Here is a 22,213-nt window from a genome sequence, read left to right on the forward strand (position 1 = left end):
TGCAAGGAAGGCCAGAGTGGCACAGAGTTGCCCCGGAGCAGCCCTGGGCCATGATGAATGAATGGGAGTAGGAGGGTCAGTACCCCAGCTTCCTCTCCCTCAGATGGGACAAGTCTGAGGGGTACCTCATACATTCCCCTAGAGATTCTCAGGGGTATGAAACCCCAGTTGCCCACAGAGGGAGCCTGTTCTTGCACTGGCTTCTCTGTTTCTCTTCCTCTGTCTCACTTCCTCACTTCCTGACTGCTGCTCCTTCCAAATAAATGACTCGCACTTGAATTTTATTCTCAGATCAACTTCTGAGGGAGCCCTGTCTAAGACAGCCAGGTGTATTGGGCAATACGAAGGAGCAAAAAATATTTCTCCAAACACAAAGAGCTCACCATCTATTTACCAGTTTTTAAAGTAGACAGGAAAGCGTTGAAATACAAGTTTTGATGTCACTGTCCAAGTTCCCAGACTACATTTTATGAAAATTATTGTAGTTGTACACAAACTTAGACACCAAAATGTTCATCTCTTGTCAAAGCATTGAAAGTAATAGATAACATTAGGAGATGTAAGTGACCTATCATAGGGAAGTGAATAAATAATGGTATATCCATATAACAAAAATTTTTTGTGGGGACTGTCCTGGGCACTGTAGGATATTTCACAGCATCTGTGGATGCCAGCAATACCCCACCTCCAGTTGTGGCAAACAAAATCATCTCTAGACATTGCCAAGTGTCTCCTGGGAGCAAAATCATTCCTGGTTCAGAATCACTGGCCTAAGAGAATTTCATATTGTAAAAGAGTTTAATGACCACAAAGTCAAATAAAATGATTCAGAAGTTGTTACAGATTTGCATGAGATTTTTTTTTCATTTTGAAGTAAACAGTGTCATATCAACATTTAACTTAAAGTCGAGCTATTTCAAATCCTAAAAGATGATGCTGCGAAAGTGCTGCTCTCAATATGCCAGCCAATTTGGAAAACTCAGCAGTGGCCACAGGTCTGGAAAAGGTCAGTTTTCATTCCAATCCCAAAGAAAGGCAATGCCAAAGAATGCTCAAACTACTGCACAATTGCACTCATCTCACACACTAGTGGAGTAATGCTCACAATTCTCCAATCCAGGCTTCAACATTATGTGAATTGAGAACTTCCAGATGTACAAGCTGGTTTTAGAAAAGGCAGAGGAACCAGAGATCAAACTGCCAACATCCGTTGGATCATCAAAAAAGCAAGACTTCGAGAAAAACATCTACTTCTGCTTTATTGACTATGTGAAGGCTTTTGACTGTGTGGATCACAATAAACTATGGAAAATTCTTAAAGAGATGGAAATACCAGACCACCTGACCTGCCTCTTGAGAAATCTGTATGCAGATCAGGATGCAATAGTTAGAACTGGGCATGAAAAAACAGACTGGTTTCAAATAGGGAGAGGAGTACGTCAAGGCTGTATATTGTCACCCCGCTTATTTAACTTATATGCAGAGTACATCATGAGAAACGCTGGGCTGGAAGAAGCACAAGCTGGAATCAAGATTGCCAGGAGAAATATCAATAACTTCAGATATGCAGATGACACCACCCTTATGGCAGAAAGTGAAGAAGAACTAAAAAGCCTCTTGATGAAAGTGAAAGAGGAGAGTGAAAAAGTTGGCGTATAGCTCAACATTCAGAAAACGAAGATCACGGCATCTGGTCTCATCACTTTATGGGAAATAAATGGGGAAACAGTGGAAACAGTGTCAGACTTTATTTTGGGGGGCTCCAAAATGAGCTGCAGATGGTGACTGCAGCCATGAAATTAAAAGATGCTTGCTCCTTGGAGGAAAGTTATGACCAACCTAGACAGCATATTAAAAAGCAGAGACATTACTTTCCCAGCAAAGATCCATCTAGTCAAAGCTATGTATGGATGTATGGATGTGAGAGTTGGACTATAAAGAAAGCTGAGCACTAAAGACTTGATGCCTTTGAACTGTGGTGTTGTAGATGACTCTTGAGAGTCTCTTGGACTCCAAGGTGATCCAACCAGTCCATTCTAAAGGAAATCAGTCCTGAATATTCATTGGAAGGACTGATGCTGAACCTGAAACTCCAGTACTTTGGCCACCTGATGCAAAGAACTGACTCATTTGAAAAGACGCTGATGCTGGGAAAGATTGAAGTCAGGAGCAGAAGGGGATGACAGAGGATGCAATGGTTGGATGGCATCACCGACTCAATGGATATGAGTTTGAGTAAACTCTGGGAGTTGGTGATGGACAGGGAGGCCTGGCGTGCTGCAGTCCATGGGGTCACAATCAGTCAGACACGACTGAGCCACTGAACTGAACATTTCTTCTAGGAGACGTGCCACTTCCTCAGACCTCTAAAACAACAGCAAATAAGAGGTTTGAAGGCATCATCTGTTCAGTTTCTAAGTTTAGGCTTTCAAAAGTTGAAGTCTTGCCAGCCTCATGGGACGTTTGTTACCCATCTGTCCTGACACCACACGAAGAACGGGAGATAAACAGAACACTCCCTTGAAATATTCTATATTAGAGCCTTCCTAAGCATGATAATGTTCAGTGATTAACTGTGATTCCATGTATGAACACAGATGGAACAATGCAAGAAAATTCCCCTAGGAGTTTGTGATAGTTACGAGTTAGCCTGAGTGGTGAAGATTCCATCAAGACACGATTATCCAGCACCTACTCTGTGCCAAGCAGTGTTCCAAGGCTGTGAGGATACAGAGGGGAGCCCCTTATGCTGACCCTAGATGGGTTCTCCATTCTAATGAGGGGTGGCAGTGATAAACACGGGCACATCTAGGCCAACAAGCTAAATCTGGGACAAGAACTAGATCCTGTGGAGGAGAGTGGCTGGATGGTGTGGAAGGGAGGGATGCCTTTAGCTGGGGCATCTGTGCAGAGAGCTGGGCCTAGACTGGTGAAAGCACACCTGCAATGCCCTGAGCTGGGAATGAGTCGGAGTGTTTGAGGAACAGAAAGAGAAGCAGCTGGACCAGAGCAAATAGAAGGTGAGGGGAGAGGGGCTAGGGCAGGTGGCTCCTCTGAAGACCTTCGCAGGAAGTTTGGGTTTTACTTCATGACAGAAGGTGCAGGAGGAGAAGGGGAGGGACAAGTTCTGGTTTCTGCTTTGGAAAGATCCTCTTGAGCACGTGCCAGAGTGACCTAGAGCAGGACGAGAGAAGCACCTGCTGTTTGGTCTTCTCAGGAGTCCAAGTGAGGCCCACTGGGTTGGAGGGCTGGAGGTGAAGTGCTTGCATTTGGAAGGAGATTCGGGAGAAGAGTTGGTGGCCTACGTGGGCCTGGCAGCCCCGGGGTACTGAGCCAGCTGTGGACAAACAGAGGCCAGAGTGAGAACCTGGGGGCTTGGCAACACGCTCAGGCTGCTTGAAGCTGAAGCTCCAGGGAATGAAGCAGTGACTAATGACAGAAAGCGTGAATGCCAGGGCCTTGTACATCCATTTTTAGTTTTCAATAGGCTAACAGCCAGGGAGTAGGGCATTTTGGAACTTCCTTGGGAGTCAGAGCCAAGTGGCGCCAGGAGCTGCTGGCTGTGTGAGCAGCACAGAGCAGAGGCCAAAGCACGGCCGGCTTGGGGGAGATCCTCATTCCTTCCTGAAAAATCCCTGTCCGGTGACTGATGCCTGAAACTCCACTGTTTGAGAAATGTCTTTCAGGGTTGGGATCGTAGTTTAGGACAAAATGCAAATTCCTTCCAGAAGGCAGAGCAGAGGCCAGCCGGGAGGAACATGACTTTGAGGACTGTCAGAGTCAGAGGGGACAGAAGATCCTTTCTGGGTTGGAAATGGCTTTAGGGCTGTGGCACTGGAAGTCCTGAGCTGTCCAGTGGGTGACCACTGCGTGAGCAGGTTTGGGTGGCGTGAGGGGAGCTCAGACAGAAGGAAGCCGTCCATCAGGGCCTGAAAATGGGCAGGGGGCCAAATAGAGCCACACTTCCTGAGGCCACCCTGGCCTCCTGTGTCTGATCTGCAAATCCGGAGGCCCTAACCTCCTCCTCCCATGGCTGCTGGAACCTAACAGCTTTCCCAGGCTCCTCTGGGTGAATAACACCAACATTTAACTCAAAAACTAACCTCCGGAGGATTTAAGTGACTGAAACAGTTTGGATGGCCATTGAAAACACACATCAAAATCATTGTAATAGGCTGTAAGCCTATTTAAAACTACTTTTCTCACTGCATTTTATCCTTTAACGTGATCTTTGCTGAATTTTCTTATCCTTCAATTCACTACAACGTCTCACCTTTGGAAGACATTAAAATGAACAGCATTGTTATTTCTGTCTCAATCACGTTTTCTCCTACTTCTCGCCCTTCCTGTCTAACTGCAGGATACAGAAGCCTTTTGTTCTTCCCTCCTTGTTCACTGGCCTCTCACAGCTTTATTCATTCTTTTCACTATTTAATAAACATTTACTGAATTCCCATTATGCATCAGCTACTGTAGGAGATTCTGGAGTGGTAGAAAAGTTAGTTGTCCTCTGCCCTTGAGGACCTGCTAATGGTGGGAAGAAGATACAAACAGTAATTAAAATGCAAAAGTTAAGCACTGTAATTAAGATCTGCCAAAACCACTTGAAAAACTATGTACTAAAGTTTAATTTACACTGTAATTTACTAAGTAAATAAATCCTGTACGTTGATGATCACAATATTTCCTTTTAGTCTATTTTTTCCCCCAATTCCTTGTGTTGGAATATTTCAGTAGATGGAACTACAACTGCAAGGTTTTCTGTTTCTTATATGAGTGCTGGCGCTTGGCCGGGCGCGGCAGCCTGGCTCAGTCCTCCGGACGCAGGCGCGCCAGCAGCTCCGGGCGCCGCGAGACTGCGAGGCACCGCCTCCTGCGTGCGTGTGCGTGCGCGCGCATCCGCTCCGGTCTTCCAGGTGCTCCCAGCTCAGCTTCAGGCACCTTGGACTTCGGCCAGCGCTTCGCTAGCCTCGGCCGTGAACCTTCCGCGCTGTGGCTGCAGGACAGCGGGCAGGGCCACAGGGTCAGCTGCGCCTGGAGGAGGCAGAGCTCCGCCGGAGCCAGTGCCCTGCCAGTCTTCAGGGCCCGCGTTCGACCTCGCGGCGAGTGCGCGCCCAGCGCTGATCCTCCGCGTCCTGAGGCGGCTCTCGGAGGTCGTGTGTCCTCCAGTGACTGACCAGAAAAGAGCCAGGGGGCGGGGAGCCCAGGAGTTAGGCCTGAGGGCCCTAGGGAGGGTCCATCCCTTAGACCGGAAAGGAATTCTGTTTACATTCCCCACCGTTGTGGTGGTTTATTTTTTTTACTAAAACGTACTTACAGGAAGTTCCACGTAACGTAAGTGTATGAAAAAGCTGACAAACTGAACATGTCAGTGTATCCAAGTCAGGTGGAGGAAATCAAACAAAAAATCCAGATTTCCAGCCCTTCAGAAGCCCTTTCTCTTTTCTAGTGGTTACAAGTTCTTTCTGTTAACTCTTTTCCATACTTTGGGGGTCGAGGGTTGCCGTGAATTCTAGGAGGTTCACTGGGGCCCATACATTAAGATGGAAAAGTGGAGACTGCATTTAAAATATACAACATCAGGGAAAATGTCTGAGAGCATAAGGTCAGCTCTAGTACAAATAAATGGAGAAGGCAATGGCACCCCACTCCAGTGCTCTTGCCTGGAAAATCCTATGGACGGAGGAACCTGGTGGGCTACAGTCCATGGGGTCGCCAAGAGTCAGACAGGACTGAGCGACTTCACTTTCACTTTCATATTAGAGTGCCATCATGTGGAATTTTTATGTAATTGCAGGTCATCTTTTTCTATTTCTTATGTTAGAGTGCCATCTAATGGAACTTTCCTGTAACTGCAGAATGGATTATCTAGTTTCTGTTTCTTTGTTACAATGCCACCAACTGTTTTTATTACATAATTGCAGAGTTGAACATGACTTACTGACTAAGCAACAAATATTTTTCTTACTCATCAGGTAAGAGTGTCACCAGGAAGAGTTTTCATGTAATCATACACAGATATGTTTTCTTGTTGTGCTGGTTAGAATGTCACTCGATTTTTCCTGCAATTGCAGATTAGATTGTTCATGTCTCTCAGGTTAGTGTGCCCCCAGTGGAATTACTGTGTAACCGCAGAACTTGTTTTTCTTATTACAGCTATTGCCTGCTTTCTGAAAATTATGATTGAAAGACCTACTAATTAGGTCTTTCATAAAAGATGCTAATGAAAATAATGCTCAATTTTCAGTAATCAAAAGAAATCTGAAGAGGATTTTTGCTTTCACAAAAGAAAAAAAAAAGAGCCATTACTGACTGTATTGATGTTGGTCTTTTGTTACAGTTAAGTGGCATAATTGAAACTTCTAGAAATCTGGGATTCTCTTTACCCCATTTCTGTTTCCAAAATGTTTTACAGGAACTTTGCTTTCAGATAGTGGGGAAACCTGTAATAGGAAAGAAAAATGTGTTCTGCACTTACATGATAATTCCACCAGGTGGCAGCCCAGATCACCATGGGGTGGAAATACCATATAATTGCAAAACAAGTTTCTTCTTATTCAGGTGAGGATGCCACCCAGTATAATTTTCCTGCAACTGTATAACAGATGTGCTTTCAATTTCTTATGTTAAAGTGGCACCTTGCAGGATTACCCAGCAGTTGCAGAAAAAAGTTTTTATATTCTTGTGAAAGAGTTCCACCTAGTGGAATTGATCTTTGTTATAAAGTACACTGAGACATCTGAATCACCTGGAGAATGTCTTAAAACAAAAATTTCATGTTTTTGTTCCAGAGGTTCTTATTCAGGAGGTTTGAGATGGGGTGTGGGGATTTGCATTTCCAACAAGCTTTCCAGTTTATTGGTTCAGTTGAGTTCAGTCGCTCAGTCGTGTCCGACTCTGTGCGACCTCATGAATCGCAGCACGCCAGGCCTCCCTGTCCATCACCAACTCCTAGAAGTTCACTCAAACTCACTGTCCATCCGAGTCGGTGATGCCATCCAGCCATCTCATCCTCTGTCGTCCCCTTCTCCTCCTGCCCCCCATCCCTCCCAGCATCAGAGTCTTTTCCAGTGAGTTAACTCTTCGCATGAGGTGGCCAAAGTACTGGAGTTTCAGCTTTAGCATCACTCCTTCCAAAGAACACCTAGGACTGATCTCCTTTGGAATGGACTGGTTGGATCTCCTTGCAGTCCAAGGGCCTCTCAAGAGTCTTCTCCAACACCACAGTTCAAAAGCATCAATTCTTCAGCACTCTGCTTTCTTCACAGTCCAACTTCACATCCATACATGACTACTGGAAAAAACAGTTTATGCTGATGCTAATTATCTGAGACTGCCCTTTGAGAACCACTGAAATACCTACTCCTTAAATCTTAGTTTCACACATAACTGAGAATTTTTTCCTGTATAATTTCTAGAATTGTTTCAGTTCCAAAGAGCTGTAAGGATTGGAAACCTTTGCTCTCCTGAATCCTTCCGAAGAACTTAGGATACCTGTTGATTAGATCTACCAGTTGCTTTCGATATCAGTTTTTGCAAACTTACCTAAGCCACATTACAATGGGCAATGAATTCTGTTTGTTTTCTGTACCACAGTACCACAGCACCACAGGCGCTCCCTACATATCTGTTGGATGAACAAACATGGGCCTTCAGCATTGCCAGGTTCTTAGGATAAACGTGGCAGCTTTCCACAATTGAAATAGGACACTTAGTGTCCTTGTCTGCAGCTTCACTATCATGTGACAGTGAAAGAAGCTTCAGACAGGAATCGGTCAAAATCATTTATTCCCGGGCAAGCACAAACCCTGCCCTGCAGCCTGTGCCTAGAAGCAGCCAAGGGCCTGCTCTGTCTCTTCAGGCACCATGACAAGCTTCTTCCTGAAGTGTTAAATCAAGGCAGAGACAACAGAGTCTCTGTAAGAGCTGAACATGGACCACTATTTCAGAGCTGTTATCCCTCTGACTTGTCAGAGGCTTATCCTTTGTTCATGCAAGAGTGGGTCCCTCACTATCTTTGTAGCCAGTCACATGTTTTGAACACCACTCATTTCACCAATGAAAAAGTTTTCCTTAGATTTGTTAGGTGAATCAGTATGCTCTGGTGCAGATGGAGATGGGATATTTGCAGGTCCTCTACAATATGGAATCCCTATCAGGGTTCTTCCGATGTTAACGAGCTAACGTGCAGCATGGCTCCCTGATTAGGGTGCATCACAGGTTAACTGACTGCCGCTCTGTGCCGGGAGCCAGCACGGGAGATTCCACCCATGACAAGGTCATGCGGAGAGACCTGATGGGCAAGGCGAGTCAGGTCTCACGGGGTCTTCTGTCTGAGCATCTACCCCAAAACCAAAATCTGTCTGTTTACTGTCTGCTATACTATAATCTTCTGGCATTACCACCTTTCTCTGGAAAGAGTTAACTCAGAGCTCCAGTTAACAGTCTCCTGCATATAAAAAGAATCTCTCAGTTTAAACCCCTTTGATGGCTTTCTAACTTATCTGACCGGTCTGCCTGGACTTTTACAACTTGTGGATTGTTTACAGCCCCCAACCGTGAGAGGCACAAAGCTTAAAACATCTTAAAGATATAGAGCCTTTTGGAGCTAAGAATTAGTTTGGTGAAGGGTTCCATTGTTGAGTTAATGTTTGCCGCCAGGCCTCCATATCCTTTATCTTGTAGGCACCTGGGAGGATATTAATCAATGTAAACGGGATGCAGAAATAGGAATATAGTAGTTTTGATGTTAGCAATACTAGACTTTTGAGTTAATGAACTTTCTCTTTGTTATAAATCATTTTACTCCTTTTCCTTGTTATAAATTGTTGTGTCCTTGCTATGTAAGAATGTAACTTTATTTAGTGCTTTCTGAGAGTGGCACCAGACTTTGGGAAGAACAACACTATTACCCTTATCAGAAAAGGGCGGTAAAATGTTAATTGGCCTTCTGGCCAGAAGATGATATAAATCACCTAAAGACTTATGTATACAACTAGGTATGCAGAGAGAAAGCCTGGTCTCGATAAGAGTCAGGGCTGTTGACACTGCATAATTTTGTATTATCCATTGATCTCTATGTAAAATCAAAAGTATATAAGGCCTTTCTGGATAATAGAGGATGGGCCAGTCACTGAAAAGACTGGTTTCCCCCGTGTCTTCTTTTCTTACTCTATTTTCAGGCTGAATTCCCATCTGGGGCGTGGAGGCTCGCCATGTCTACTTACTTGCCCTGGCTTCTAAGACCCATGAGAGAGGGAGCCCAAGGCGGGGCACCCTCCGCTATTCAAACAGGTGCAGGTGGCCTAACGTAGATGGTGCAAATCTCTTGTCCTGAGGTTTTATTAGTTCTCCACGTAAACCAAGTTATTCAGCAACTTTTCTCCACTGAATTTTCCTACTATACTATTCTTTCCTAATCTCTCTTTTATATTTCTAAATAAATAAGTTTTTCCTCACCTACTCCATCTCCCCTTTGAATTACCCTGGATCCGCTGGGCAAGACCCCAGCACCTCTGGTAGAAAAGGCTAATGTGAATTTATAGACATCTCTATAGGCTTCCTTGGAGAAGGAAATGGAAACCCACTCCGGGATTCTTGCCTGTAAAATCCCATTGACAGTGGAGCCTGATGGGCTATCGTCTATGGGGCTGCACAGAGTCAGACACGACTGAAGTGACTTAGCAGCAGCAGCAGCAGCAGCAGCATATAGGCTTCCCTAGTGGCTCAGACAGTAAAGTGTCTGCCTGCAGTGCGGGAGACCTGGGTTCGATCCCTGGGTTGGGAAGATCCCCTGCAGAAGGGAAGGGCAAGCCACTCCAGTACTCTTGTCTGGAAATTTCCATGGACTGGGGAGCCTAGTAGGCTACAGTCCATGGGGTCACAAAGAGTCTGACACGACTGAGTGACTTCACTGCTATATGGATGTGAGAGTTGGACTGTGAAGAAAGCTGAGCACCTAAGAATTGATGCCTTTGAACTGTGGTGTTGGAGAAGACTCTTGAGAGTCCCTTGGACTGCAAGGAGATCCAACCAGTCCATCCTAAAGGAGATCAGTCCTGGGTGTTCATTGGAAGGACTGATGCTGAAGCTGAAAGTGTAATACTTTGGCCACCTGATGCAAAGAATTGACTCATTGGAAAGACTCTGATGCTGGGAGGGATTGGGGGCAGGAGGAGAAGGGGACAATAGAGGATGAGATGCCTGGATGGCATCACTGACTCAAAGGGCATGAGTTTGAGTGAACTCCAGGAGTTGGTGTTGGACAGGGAGGCCTGGCGTGCTGCGATTCATGCGGTCGCAAAGAGTTGGACATGACTGAGCGATGGAACTGACCTGATACCACTTCATTTATGTTGGATTCTGTGAAAGTAAATTGCAGACAGTATAAGCCTGGAAACCAGAAAGGTTTTTTCATGCATTTATTTATCTACTCTTTATTAAAAGTCTTAACACATGGGAATGTAGGCTAAAAGTTGGGAATTCTGAGTTCTGGTCTCAGCTAGGCCACCAGCTAGCTGTGTGATCTCAGACAAATTCCTTAACCTTGCTCAGCCTTTTTTCATTTGTGAAGAGGCCTGAACTAGCCATTACTAAAGCTACCTCTACTGTGGTGTTGGAGAAGACTCTTGAGAGTCCCTCAGACTGAAAGGAGATCCAGCCAGTCCATTCTGAAGGAAATCAGCCCTGGGATTTCTTTGGAAGGAATGATGCTAAAGCTGAAACTCCAGTACTTTGGCCACCTCATGCAAAGAGTTGACTCATTGGAAAAGACTCATGCTGGGAGGGATTGGGGGCAGGAGGAGAAGGGGATGACAGAGGATGAGATGGCTGGATGGCATCACTGACTCAATGGACGTGAGTATGAGTGAACTCCGGGAGTGGGTGATGGACAGGGAGGCCTGGCGTGCTGAGATTCACGGGGTCGCAAAGAATCAGACACGACTGAGCGACTGAACTGAACTGAACTGAACTCTAAAATGTCAAGATACCATTCTTTTGGAAAATGTCAGGACTGATTTGCAATTCCAGTTATCCTCCAGCCTTTGTCAGCTCCAGTGAGGATTAAACCCTGATAGCCCCAAGCATCCACTGCATGTAGTGAATTAACTTCTCTCTTGTAGGCCTAATACAGGAGTTCTGTACTCTCTCTCTGGCAGAAGGGAAAAGATAGTCACTGCCACCATCTGTATTCTGTGGCCCAGATGAGGAACCTGGCGTGAGAGAGGCTTGCAAAGCCCTCTGAAGATCATTCAGCACAGAACACCCAATGAGGTGCCACAGATGAGCTACAAGGATGCCAAGGTAGACTGATCCGCTTGCCTTCGCTGGAGGCTGGAACTCCTGTGCAGGCCCAGGTTGGTGTGACAGCTGCCTGGCCCGTTGATTCCAATGAGCTGCATAAGGAGCACTCCTTTCTCCCTGAGCTGCAACATGAACAGTGTGATAAGCACTTCTCTACCGTAGAACAAACTTTAAAATGTGCAACTTAGGCCACGGGAATCATGGTCCTTACCCTAAAAGATGCCCCATGGAGATGTGAGTCGGAGCTTGCGAAGCAGCTGAAGGGGAGGGTGGGCACACATCAGTGGGAACTCTCCTCACTCAGTAGGGTGCCCAGTTCCCAAACTCTTGTCACTGTCAAAGACAAGTGTCTGTTTCAGTGCAAAACTTGGTGGTGCAACACAACACGCCTTTAGTATCTCCTGTGGCTCAGGAATCCAGAAGCAGCTGAGCTGGGGGATTGGGGCTCAGGGTCTCTGGAGAGATTGTGGGCCAGGCTGCAGTCATTTGGGCCAGGAGGAGCCATCCCCAGGTCTCTGGCTGGGCTGTGGGTACCCCGTGGGCCTCCCTGCAAGGCTGCTAGGGGGGCAGCTGGCTGCTCCCAGAGCCAGTGTGACCCAGCAGATGGAAAAAAGCCTAGTGCTTTTATGACCCTGTCTTAGCAGTGACAGATCACTGCTTCTGCCAGGGTGCGGGAGGAGGACCCGAGGGTGTGAGTGCCAGGGGGTGGCGCCATTGGGCCAGCCTGGGGGCCACTGCACCTGCCTCTGCAGATTCCATGCTGTGGGGCAGCTGCCTAGGGAGCCATGCATCCCGGGTGACACCGTCCTCTGGTGGGCAGGGAAGTCTGGTTGCCCTGTGCTCTCGCCAAGTCCTCTAACTTGCCCCTCCTTCAGTATTCTCTCCAGAAAAATTCACCGTTTTCTCCCCGTCAGCCAGACCTCCCAACCTAGACCGACCCCTGCCTTCTCGCTCCCTTTTTTCTTTGCCTTTCTTTCTTCCCTCCACTTTCTTTTTCTTCCTCATTCTCTCTTATGTATTCATTTTCCAGAAAGCGCAGGAGGATTTAATTTTCAAAATGATTACAAGGAACAAGTCCAAGAAGAATGATGAAAACCAAAGTACTCTGGCCCTTTGAGACTCGAGTCTTTCTCTCTGAAAAGACACCTACTTCAGCTGCCAAAAGACATTATTCCTTCGGAGCAGAGGCCTCAAGGCTGATAGAAGGAGCTAATAGCTTTTCCCAGTGAAATCTTCTAGTTAAGGCGCGGAGGCTCATTTGGCGGAAATGCTGAGCTTTGGAAAACCTTGCCTCCCCATGGGGAGTGAGCCACCTCCAGGGAAGGATTCACGGGGACCCTTCTGTGAGGTGGTCCTGCACTCTGCTCTGTTGCCTTTAGAAAAGTGCCAAAGTGCTTGAAATCCAGGCCCTTTGGAAACTTCTCAGAGCGTCGTGGTCTCATAACGTGAGACTGGTGAACACAGCTCACACAGACAAGGATTTAAAGTCGAGTTTGAACTTCTCCCCCATCAAGCCACGTCAGCATCACCTGGGAGACGCCGTCGGCCCCGGCCAGAAGTCCCGGATGTGAAACCCTCGGGGCAGGACCACCGAGTCCAAGGAGGGATGCTGGGGCATTGAATGAAATGACCACTGGTTTGAGAAAAGCAAGAGTCGAAAGTACACATTGGGACTCTGCCATGAATGGAGTAAAAGACCTGGGAGACACCAGCAGGTGAGACAGAAAAAATAAGGGGATGTGACATGCTGAAATTTTCTAGGTACGAACAAATACCTAGAAAATTTGGGGGTTGCCATTCTTTCCCTTGCCTCTGACTGCCCCCCCCCCGCCTCCCCACTTTCTTCTCTATCCCCCCTGCTCAGGCACCAGCTCACTAACAGGAAACATCCCTGAATGAGTCTGGGCGGGTCGGGGGTGGGGGTGAGAAAGGGATCATTTCCTTGACCACATTTTGGAGCCAAAAGCTTTTAAAAGAGCCGCTGGCTATGAATCATTTGCTCGATTTTGCCACTAGGGGACGCCAGCAAGTTGCTCTCAAGCCTATCACAACCCATTGCCAGCTTTTTAAAACAACTGTTTTTTAAGCAACTTCTTTTGTTCTTGCCTGGAGATTCCCAGGAAAGGGGGAGCCTGGTGTGCTGCCGTCTATGGGGTCGCACAGAGTCGGACACGACTGAAGCGACTTGGCAGTAGCAGTTAAAATCCTTAAGTGAAATTCACGGGTAATAATACGTAACTTCACACATAATTTTTAGATTTTTTAAAGACTATAATACAACCAAGAAATCAAAACAGTGTGTTATAAAGTAATATGTATGCTTGAACGACTACATTAGAGTCATGACGAAGTGGTTGGATGTTTGCTCCTGATCGCTGTGACTGCGGCGCCTGCGGGTACAGACCAAAGTGGGGTGTTAAATCAGTGGCTTGAATACCACTAGTAGGATTGCCGCTGGTGATAGGACTTTTCTGCAGTGGTAAACAACTCATGAAAAACCTGGAAAAAAGCAAGCTATCAACACAGCCCTCAATTTACTTACTAGATACTTTTGTATTCCTGGAAAGTTCATTCAAAAGCTGTTTTCTGTCTTTCTGTAGAATGGTGATAGGATCTAAGTCCAGATATTGCATGCAGGTTTCAGATGCAGGATTCCACCTACATAAATGTCCAGAGGAACATTTGCAAGTCATGTGAGAAGTAGACAACATTGCCATTGCACAGGATGTCAGCAGTCTAAGTTCAAGGGTACCCCCAGATCATTGTCACAGCAAACCCTCACCCACAGAGATGCCCACTGTGAGCCATAGAGGACAGCGCAGCTCCCACTGAGAATCACTGGAAAGAGAGGAGCAAAGGCAAGAGAGGAGAGACTAAGGAATGTACTTGTAGGCTCAAGATGGGTCAAGGAGCATAGTCTTCTGGCAGATGCGGCAACGTGGGGCCCACGTGGGTGAGGGTGCACATGCGTGCCTTGTTGCCTGTTTGGGTGGCAGGGAAGCAGCATTCGCTTGTGTCTTCCTCCCACTTTTTAGCCCCTCTACCACCACCCTTGGAGTCAAAGAAATATTTAAATATCTAGAAATCCTTTTTTAAAAGTTCTACCTGTTTATTGTTACCGACCCATCTCCTTCCACCCCGGTCACATGTGCCTGCTCTGTCATGTGACCTCATGGTTTGTAACCCACCAGGCTCCTATGTCCATGGAGTTTTCCAGGCAAGAATACTAGAGTGGGTTGCCATTTCCTTGTCCTAAAACTCTTTTTAAGAAATAGATGTAATGTTCTTTTTTGGCCCCAAGTGGATTTCTGAGAATGAATCTAATGCTTCTTAACGGGCAAAGTAGGATTACGAATCAGATCCCTGAAATGTTTGCATATTGTTGGACCCAGCAACTTCACCTCGAGAAATTTGGTCCTTAAAAATAATAATTTGGATGAGGTGATAGTTACAAATATACTCAAGCATTGTTTATAATTGTAAAACAGAAAAGCATCTAATTGGGCAACAATGAGGGATCAGTGGAATAAGTTACAGCTACAGTGGAATATTAGGAGTTAAAAACCAGGTTGTTAAAAATCGTTACTTAGCCATGAAAGCGAGTTACAAACTAACAGGTACCTTCTGACTTCATTCATATAAATTTTTTAAATGTGTATTTTTAAATCTGTATTTATTTTAATTGGAGGTTAATTACTTTACAATATTGTATTGGTTTTGCCATACATCAACATGTATCCGCCACAGGTATACACGTGTAATGTGTGACAAAAGTATGTAGCTGGCAGATCATACACTGACATTAACAGCGCTTTTTGTGGCCCTGTAAGGTTGGAGAATATTTTTATCTTTTAAATTGTGATTTATCTTTAGTTTCTAGAATTTCCATACAGAACATGTTTTCTTTTGTAATAAGAAAAGTGTGAGCTGTAAAATGATGCAAAAAAGCTTTATGAAAGAATTCCATGATAGCTATTTGGTAAAGTCCCTAACTGCCTCCCCTTGTGTTTGATAAATTCCAATTTTGGTTTCTTAGAGGCTGGCAAGTTGCTTAAGATTGGCAAGGTTTATTGATGGTTAAGCCCGTTGTGCAGACAGTTGGTGAAGCCTGGTGCTTTTTTTCAATTCATTTTTTATTGGATCATAGTTGGTTTACAATGTTTCTAGTTTCTGCGGTACAGCCAGAGACTCAGTTAAACACATACACAGGTACACTGTTTTTCAGATTATTTTCCCACAGAGGTCATTACAGAATATTGAACATCCAGTTCCCTGTCCTATAAAGCATGTCCTTGCTTGTCATCTATTTGGTGCATATTAGTGTATACGTCAATCCCAGGCTCCCATTTTATCTCCCCCCTCCTCCTCCCCGTCGCTTTCCCTTTCAGTAACCATAAGTGTCTTTTCTATGGCTGTGACTCTATTTCTGTTTTGTTGCAGGTCCATTTGTACTATTTTTTGATTCCACGTATAAGCAAAACAACATGATGTTTGTCTTTCTCTGACTTCACTCAGTATGACAATCTCTAGGTCCATCCACGTTGATGCAAACGGCGCTATTTCGTTCTGTTTTTATGGCTAGGTAATATTCCATTGTATATGTATATACCACATCTTCTTTATCCATGCCTGTATTGATGGACATTGAGGTTGCGTCCACGTGTTGGCTGTTGTAAATAGTGCTGCAGTGAACATTGCAGTCAATGCGTCTTTTCAAATTATGATTTTCTCCAGATTCGTGCCCAGGGGTGGGGTTGCTGGACGTATGATCACTCCAGTTTTTAGCTTTTGAAGGAACTCGGTGTGTGTGTGCACCAGGTCGCTTCCGTCTGCGTCTGACTCTTTGCAACCCCATGGACTGTAGCCCGCCAGGCTCCTCTGTCCATGGGATTCTCCAGGCAAGAATACTGGAGTGGGGTGCCATGCCCTATTCCAGGGGACCTTCCTGACCCAGGGATTGAATCCATGTCTCTTATGTCTCCTGCATTGGCAGGCAGGTTCTTTACCACTGGAGCTACCTGGGAAGCCCATATAAGGAACCTCCATACTGTTTTCCATAGTGGCTGTACAGATTTACATTCCCACCAATAGTGTAGGAGGGTTCCCTTTTCTCTACACCCTCTCCAGCATTTATTGTTTGTAGGTTTTGATGATGCCCATTCTGCCCAGTGTGAGGTACTACCTCATTGTAGGTTTTGGTTTGCATTTATCTCATTATTAGTGATGTCAAGCGTCTTTTCATGTACCTCTTAGCCATCTCTATGTCTTCTTTGGAGAAATGTCTATGTAGATCTTCCACCCATCATCTGATTGGGATGTTTGTTTTTTTTAATTTTTTTTAATTTTTATTTTTACTTTAATTTACTTTATAATACTGTATTGGTTTTGCCATACAATGACGTGAATCCACCACGGGTGTACGTGAGTTCCCAAGCATGAACCCCCCTCCCACCTCCCACCCCATATCATCTCTCTGGATCTTCCCCGTGCACCAGCCCCAAGCATCCTGTATCCTGCATCAAACATAGACTGGCGATTCGTTTCTTACATGATAGTATACATGTTTCCATGCCATTCTCCCAATTTTGAACTGTATGAGCTGTTTGTATATTTTGGAGATTAACCCATTGTCAGTTACTTCATTTGTAAATATTTTCTCCCATTCTGTATGTCATCTTTTCATTTTGTTTATGATTTCCTTTGCTGTGCAACAGCTTTTAAGTTTAATTAGGTCCCATTTGAGGCCTGGTGGATTTTTGTGAGTGGAGAACCTTAACCAGAAGGAAGCTGAGCTGCAGGATGAGGTGTAAGGCTGCTGAGCACCCCGATTCCACCTGTCATTGGACATCTGTCGTTGTTTGGCCAGGTTGTCTAATGATCTTTGTCTAAGCACTACACTGACACAGGTTCTCTCTGTTTATGTAGCAGCTCTTGTTGCTAGCCCCCAAACAATAGTTAACTATTGACTGTGAAGATAGCAGTCACCTCTAAAACCTGCCGAGTACCCAACTGATTCATTGTCAAAGTGTACCTAGCAGAGACGTTTCTAGAAGTTGCTCAACTAATGAGGACAAGGAGGTGCCAAGAGGTTCAAAGATACTGGTATGCTGCTTGTAATGGATCATGCACTCTTCTAAGTGCTTGACAAATGTGAATCTATATAAGTTTCATACGGGCCCCAAGAGATGAATGTTTTCTTCCCATTGCTTTTAATGATGAGAAAGTCCAGGCACTCCGAGGTTAGGCAAACTCTCCAGATCACAGGATTTGAGATCAGACAGATTCACTGAGAGACCAGATGTTATGCTATCTCTCCACAAGCCTACTCTTAGGTTTCCAAAGGCTGCTTCTATTTGGAAATCAGCCATACAAAATGACTGGCAGTAATTTAAAGCTATGGCGAACTGTGTTGTTGTTGTTCAGTGGTTAAGTTGTGTCGAACTCTTTGTGACCCCATGGACTGCAGCACACCAGGCTTCCCTGTCCTTCACTCTCTCCTGAAGTTGGCTCAGATGCATGTCCATTGAGTTGGTGATGCTAACTAACCATCTCATCCTCTGCAATCCCCTTCTCTTGCCTTCAGTCTTTCCCAGCATCAAGGTCTTTTCCAATGAGTCAGTTCTTCACATCAGGTGTCCAAAGTATTGGAGCTTCAGCTTCAGCATCAGTCCTTCCAATGAATATTCAGGGTTTCCTTTAGGATTGACTGGTTTGATCTCTTTGCTGTCCAAGGTACTCTCAAGTCTTCTTCAGCACAATTTGAAAGCATCGATTTTTTGGCTCTCAGCCTTCTTTTAGGGCTTCCCTGGTGGCTCAGATGGTAAAAGCATCTGCCTGCAATGCTGGAGACCCAGGTTCAATCCCTGGGTTGGGAAGATCCCCTGGAGAAGCAAATGGCAACTCACTCCAGTACTCTTGCCTGGAAAATTCCATACACAGAGGAGCCTGGTGGGCTATAGTCCATGGGGCTGCAGAGTAGGACACGACTGAGCGACTTCACTTTCACTTTCAGCCTTCTTTATGGTCCAACTCACGTATCCATACACGACTACTACTGGAAAAACCATAGCTTTGACCATATAGACCTTTGTCAGTAAACTGATGTATTTCCTTCTTAATACACTGTCTATGTTTCTCATACCTTTTCTCCAAAGGAACAAGTATATTTTAATTTCATGGCTGCAGTCACCATCTGCAGTGATTTTGGAGCCCAAGAAAATAAAATCTGTCATAGCTTCCACTTTTTCGCCATCTATTTGCCATGAAGTGATAAGATTGGATGCCATTATCTTAGTTTCTTGAATATTGAGTTTTAAGCCAACTTTTCACTCTCCTCTTTGACCCTCATCAAGAGGCTCTTTAGTTCCTCTTAGCTTTCTGCTGTTAGAGTGGTATCATCTGCATATCTGAGATTGTTGATATTTCTCCCCCAGTCTTGATTCCAGCTTGTGATTCATCCAGTCTGGCATTTCACATGATGTATTCTGCATAGAAGTTAAATAAGCAGGGTGACAGTATACAGCCTTGTTGTATTTCTTTCCCAATGTGGAACCAGTCCATTGTTCCATGTAAGATTCTAACTATTGCTTCTTGACCTGCATCCAAGTTTCTCAGGAGACAGGTAAGGTGGTCTGGTATTCCCATCTCTTTAAGAAATTTCCATAGTTTATTGTGATCCACACAGTGAAAGGTGTTAGCATAGTCAATGAAGCAGAAGTGGATTTTTTTCTGGAATTTCCTTGCTTTCTCTATGATCCAACAAATGTTGGCAATTTGATCTCTGGTTCTTCTGCCTTTTCTAAACCCAAATTTGGACATCTGAAAGTTCTAGGTTCACATACTATTGAATCCTAGCTTGAAGGATCTTGAGCATAACCTTACTACCATGTGAAATAAGCACTACTGTATGGTAGTTTGAGCATTCTTTGGCATTGCTCTTCTTTGGGATTAGAATGAAAACTGACCTTTTCCAGTCCTGTGGCCACTGCTGCATTTTCCACATTTGCTGACATGTTGAGTGCAGCGATTTCACAGCATCAGCTTTTAGGATTCTAACTAGCTCAACGGGAAGTCCGTCACCTCCACCAGCTTTGTTTGTAGTAATGCTTCCTAAGGCCCACTTGACTTCACACTGCAGGACGTCTGGCTGTAGGTGAGTGACCACACGCATCATGGTTATCCAGCTCATTAAGACCTTTTTTGTTTAGTTCTCTGTTCTGGCCACCTCTTCTTAGTCTCTTCTGCTGCTCTTAGGTCCTTACCATTTCTGTGCTTTATTGTGCCCATCTTTGCATGAAATGTTCCCTTGATAGCTCCAATTTTCCTGAAGAGATCTCTAGTCTTTCCCATTCTCTTGTTTTCCTCTATGTCTTTGCACTGTTCACTGAAGAAAGTATTCTTATCTCTCCTTGCTGTTCTCTGGCAATCTGCATTCAGTTGAGTGTAGCTTTCCCATTCTCCCTTGCTTTTTGCTTCTCTTTTTTCCTCAGCTGTGTGTAAGGCCTCCTCAGACAACCCCTTTGCCTTCTTGCATTTCTTTTTCTTTGAGATGGTTTTGGTCACTGATTCCTGAACAGTGATACGAAACTCTGTCCATCATTCTTCAGGCAGTCTGTCTAGCAGATCTAATCTCTTGAATGTCTTTGTCACCTCCACTGTGTAACCATAAGGGATTAGATTTAGTTCGTACCTGAATGGCCTAGTGCTTTCCCCTACTTTCTTCAGTTTAAGGCTGAATGTTGCAATAAGGAGTTGTTGATCTGAGCCACAGTCAGCTCCATGTCTTGTTTTCACTGACCGTATAGAGCGTCTCCATGTTTGGCTGCAAAGAATATAATCAACCTGGTTTCAATATTGACCACCTGGTGATGTTCATGTGTAGAGTCATCTCTTATGTTGTTGGAAGAGGGTGTTTGCTATGACAAGTGTGTTCTCTTGGCAAAACTCCGTTAGCCTTTGCCCTGCTTCATTTTGTACTTCAAGGCCAAACTTGCCTGCTACTCCAGGTATCGTTTGACTTCCAACTTTTGCATTCCAGTCCCCTATGATGAAAAGGACATTTTTTTGATGTTAACTATAGAATGTCTCGTAGGTCTTCATAGAACGGATTGACTTCAGGTTCTTTGGCATCTGTAGTTGAGGCATTGCCTTGGATTACTGTGATGTTGAATGGTTTGCCTTGGAAACGAACCTAGATCCCTCTGTTGTTTTTGAGATTGCACCCAAGTACTGCATTTTAGACTCTCCTGTTGACTAGGAGGGCTACTCCATTTCTTCTAAAGGATCCTTGACTATAGTGTATATAATAGTCATCTGAATTAAATTTTCCCATTCCTGTGCATTTTAGTTCACTGATTCCTAAGATGTGGATGTGCACCCTTGCCATTTCTTGCTTGACCACGTCCAGTTTACCTTGATTCATGGACCTAACACTCCAGGTTCCTATGTGATATTGTTCTTTACAGCACTGGATTTTACCTTCACCACCAAACACATCCACAACTAGTGTCATTTCTGCTTTGGCCCAGCTGCTTCATCCTTTCTGGAGCTGTTAGTAATTTCCCTCCACTCTTCCTCAGTAGCATATTGGACACCTTCCGACCTGGGCTGCTCGTCTTCCAGGGTCCTATCTTTTATCATCCTGTCATGGTGTTTTCACAGCAAGAATACTGGAGAGGTTTTCCATCCCCTCCTCAAGTGGACCATGTTTAGTCAGAACTCTGCACTGTGACCTGTCTGTCTTCCGTGGCCCTGCACAGCATGGCTCATAGCGCCATTGAGTTCTGCAAGCCCCTTTGCCATGACAATGCTGTGGCCAACCTAGGCAGGAAGGGAATGACAAACCTAGACACCATACTAAAGACCAGAGACCTTACTTTGCCAACACAGGTCCATCTAGTCAAAACTGTGGTTTTCCCAGTAGTTATGTATGGATGTGAGAGCTGGAGCACCAAAGAATTCATGCTTTTGAATTGTGCGCTGCTGAAGACTCTTGAGAGTCCCTTGGACAGCAAGAGCAAGCCAGTCAATCCTAAAGGAAATCAACTCTGAATATTCATTGGAAGGACTGATGCTGAAGCCAAAGCTCCAAAACTTTTGCCACATGATGCAAAGAACTGAGTCATTGGAAAAGACCCTAATGCTGGGAAAGATTGAGGGCAGGAGGAGAAGGGGGCAACAGAGGATGAGATGGTTGGATGGCTTCACCGACTCAATGGACATGAATCTGAGCAAACTCCAGGAGATACTGATGGACAGGGAAACCTGGCGTGCTGCAGTCCATGGGGCTGCAAAGAGTTGGACATGACTTGGCGACTGAACAACAACAAAATTAAGGCCACACTAATCAGCCATGGTCTGCGTGATGGGAAAACGCAGCCAGACTTAAGGAATGTGCCATGTGATGCTATACATGGTTTAGTGAAAACCAACCCATACAACCTCAGATGGAAGAAAAGGCTTGCCCTACTCTTGTCAGGCCACACAGAATAAGTCAAAGGCGTCACCATGGTTGAACTACAGATCTGGTGGTCCTAGCATCTCATGCTAAAATTCTCTTCAGCTAGAGCACACGCACATTTCAATAGGGAAGGGTTTATAATTCTTTTTTTTTTTTTAACGTTTCTACATTGGCTATAAGAAAGAGATGATCATCAGTTCAGTCACTCAGTCGTGTCTGACTCTTTGTGGCTGCAGCACGCCAGGCTTCCCAGTCTATCACCAACTCCCGGGGCTTGCTCAAACTCATGTCCATTGAGTCAGTGATGCCATCCAACCATCTCATCCTCTGTCGTCCCCTTTTCCTCCTGCCCTCAATCTTTCCCAGCATCAGGGTCTTTTCCAATGAGTCAGTTCTTCCCATCAGGTAACCAAAATATTGGAGTTTCAGCTTCAGCATCAGTCCTTCCAG

The 22,213-nt window shown here is 45.1% G+C and overlaps 1 protein-coding gene across 1 annotated transcript in view; it reads left to right on the forward strand.

The window, feature by feature from the left end:
• Positions 1 to 22,213, forward strand: part of DMD (dystrophin) — a gene marked incomplete in the record, with an annotated part of 2,117,027 nt that overhangs the window by 1,965,636 nt on the left and 129,178 nt on the right. Inside the window, 3 exon segments of the mRNA XM_018043695.1 lie at positions 4,735 to 5,153; positions 11,284 to 11,462; positions 12,684 to 12,871. Of these exon segments, the coding sequence (XP_017899184.1) occupies positions 4,735 to 5,153; positions 11,284 to 11,462; positions 12,684 to 12,871 (786 nt within the window).

This window comes from Capra hircus (genome assembly GCF_001704415.2).
Source record: "Capra hircus breed San Clemente chromosome X unlocalized genomic scaffold, ASM170441v1, whole genome shotgun sequence".
Taxonomy (NCBI): domain Eukaryota; kingdom Metazoa; phylum Chordata; class Mammalia; order Artiodactyla; family Bovidae; genus Capra; species Capra hircus.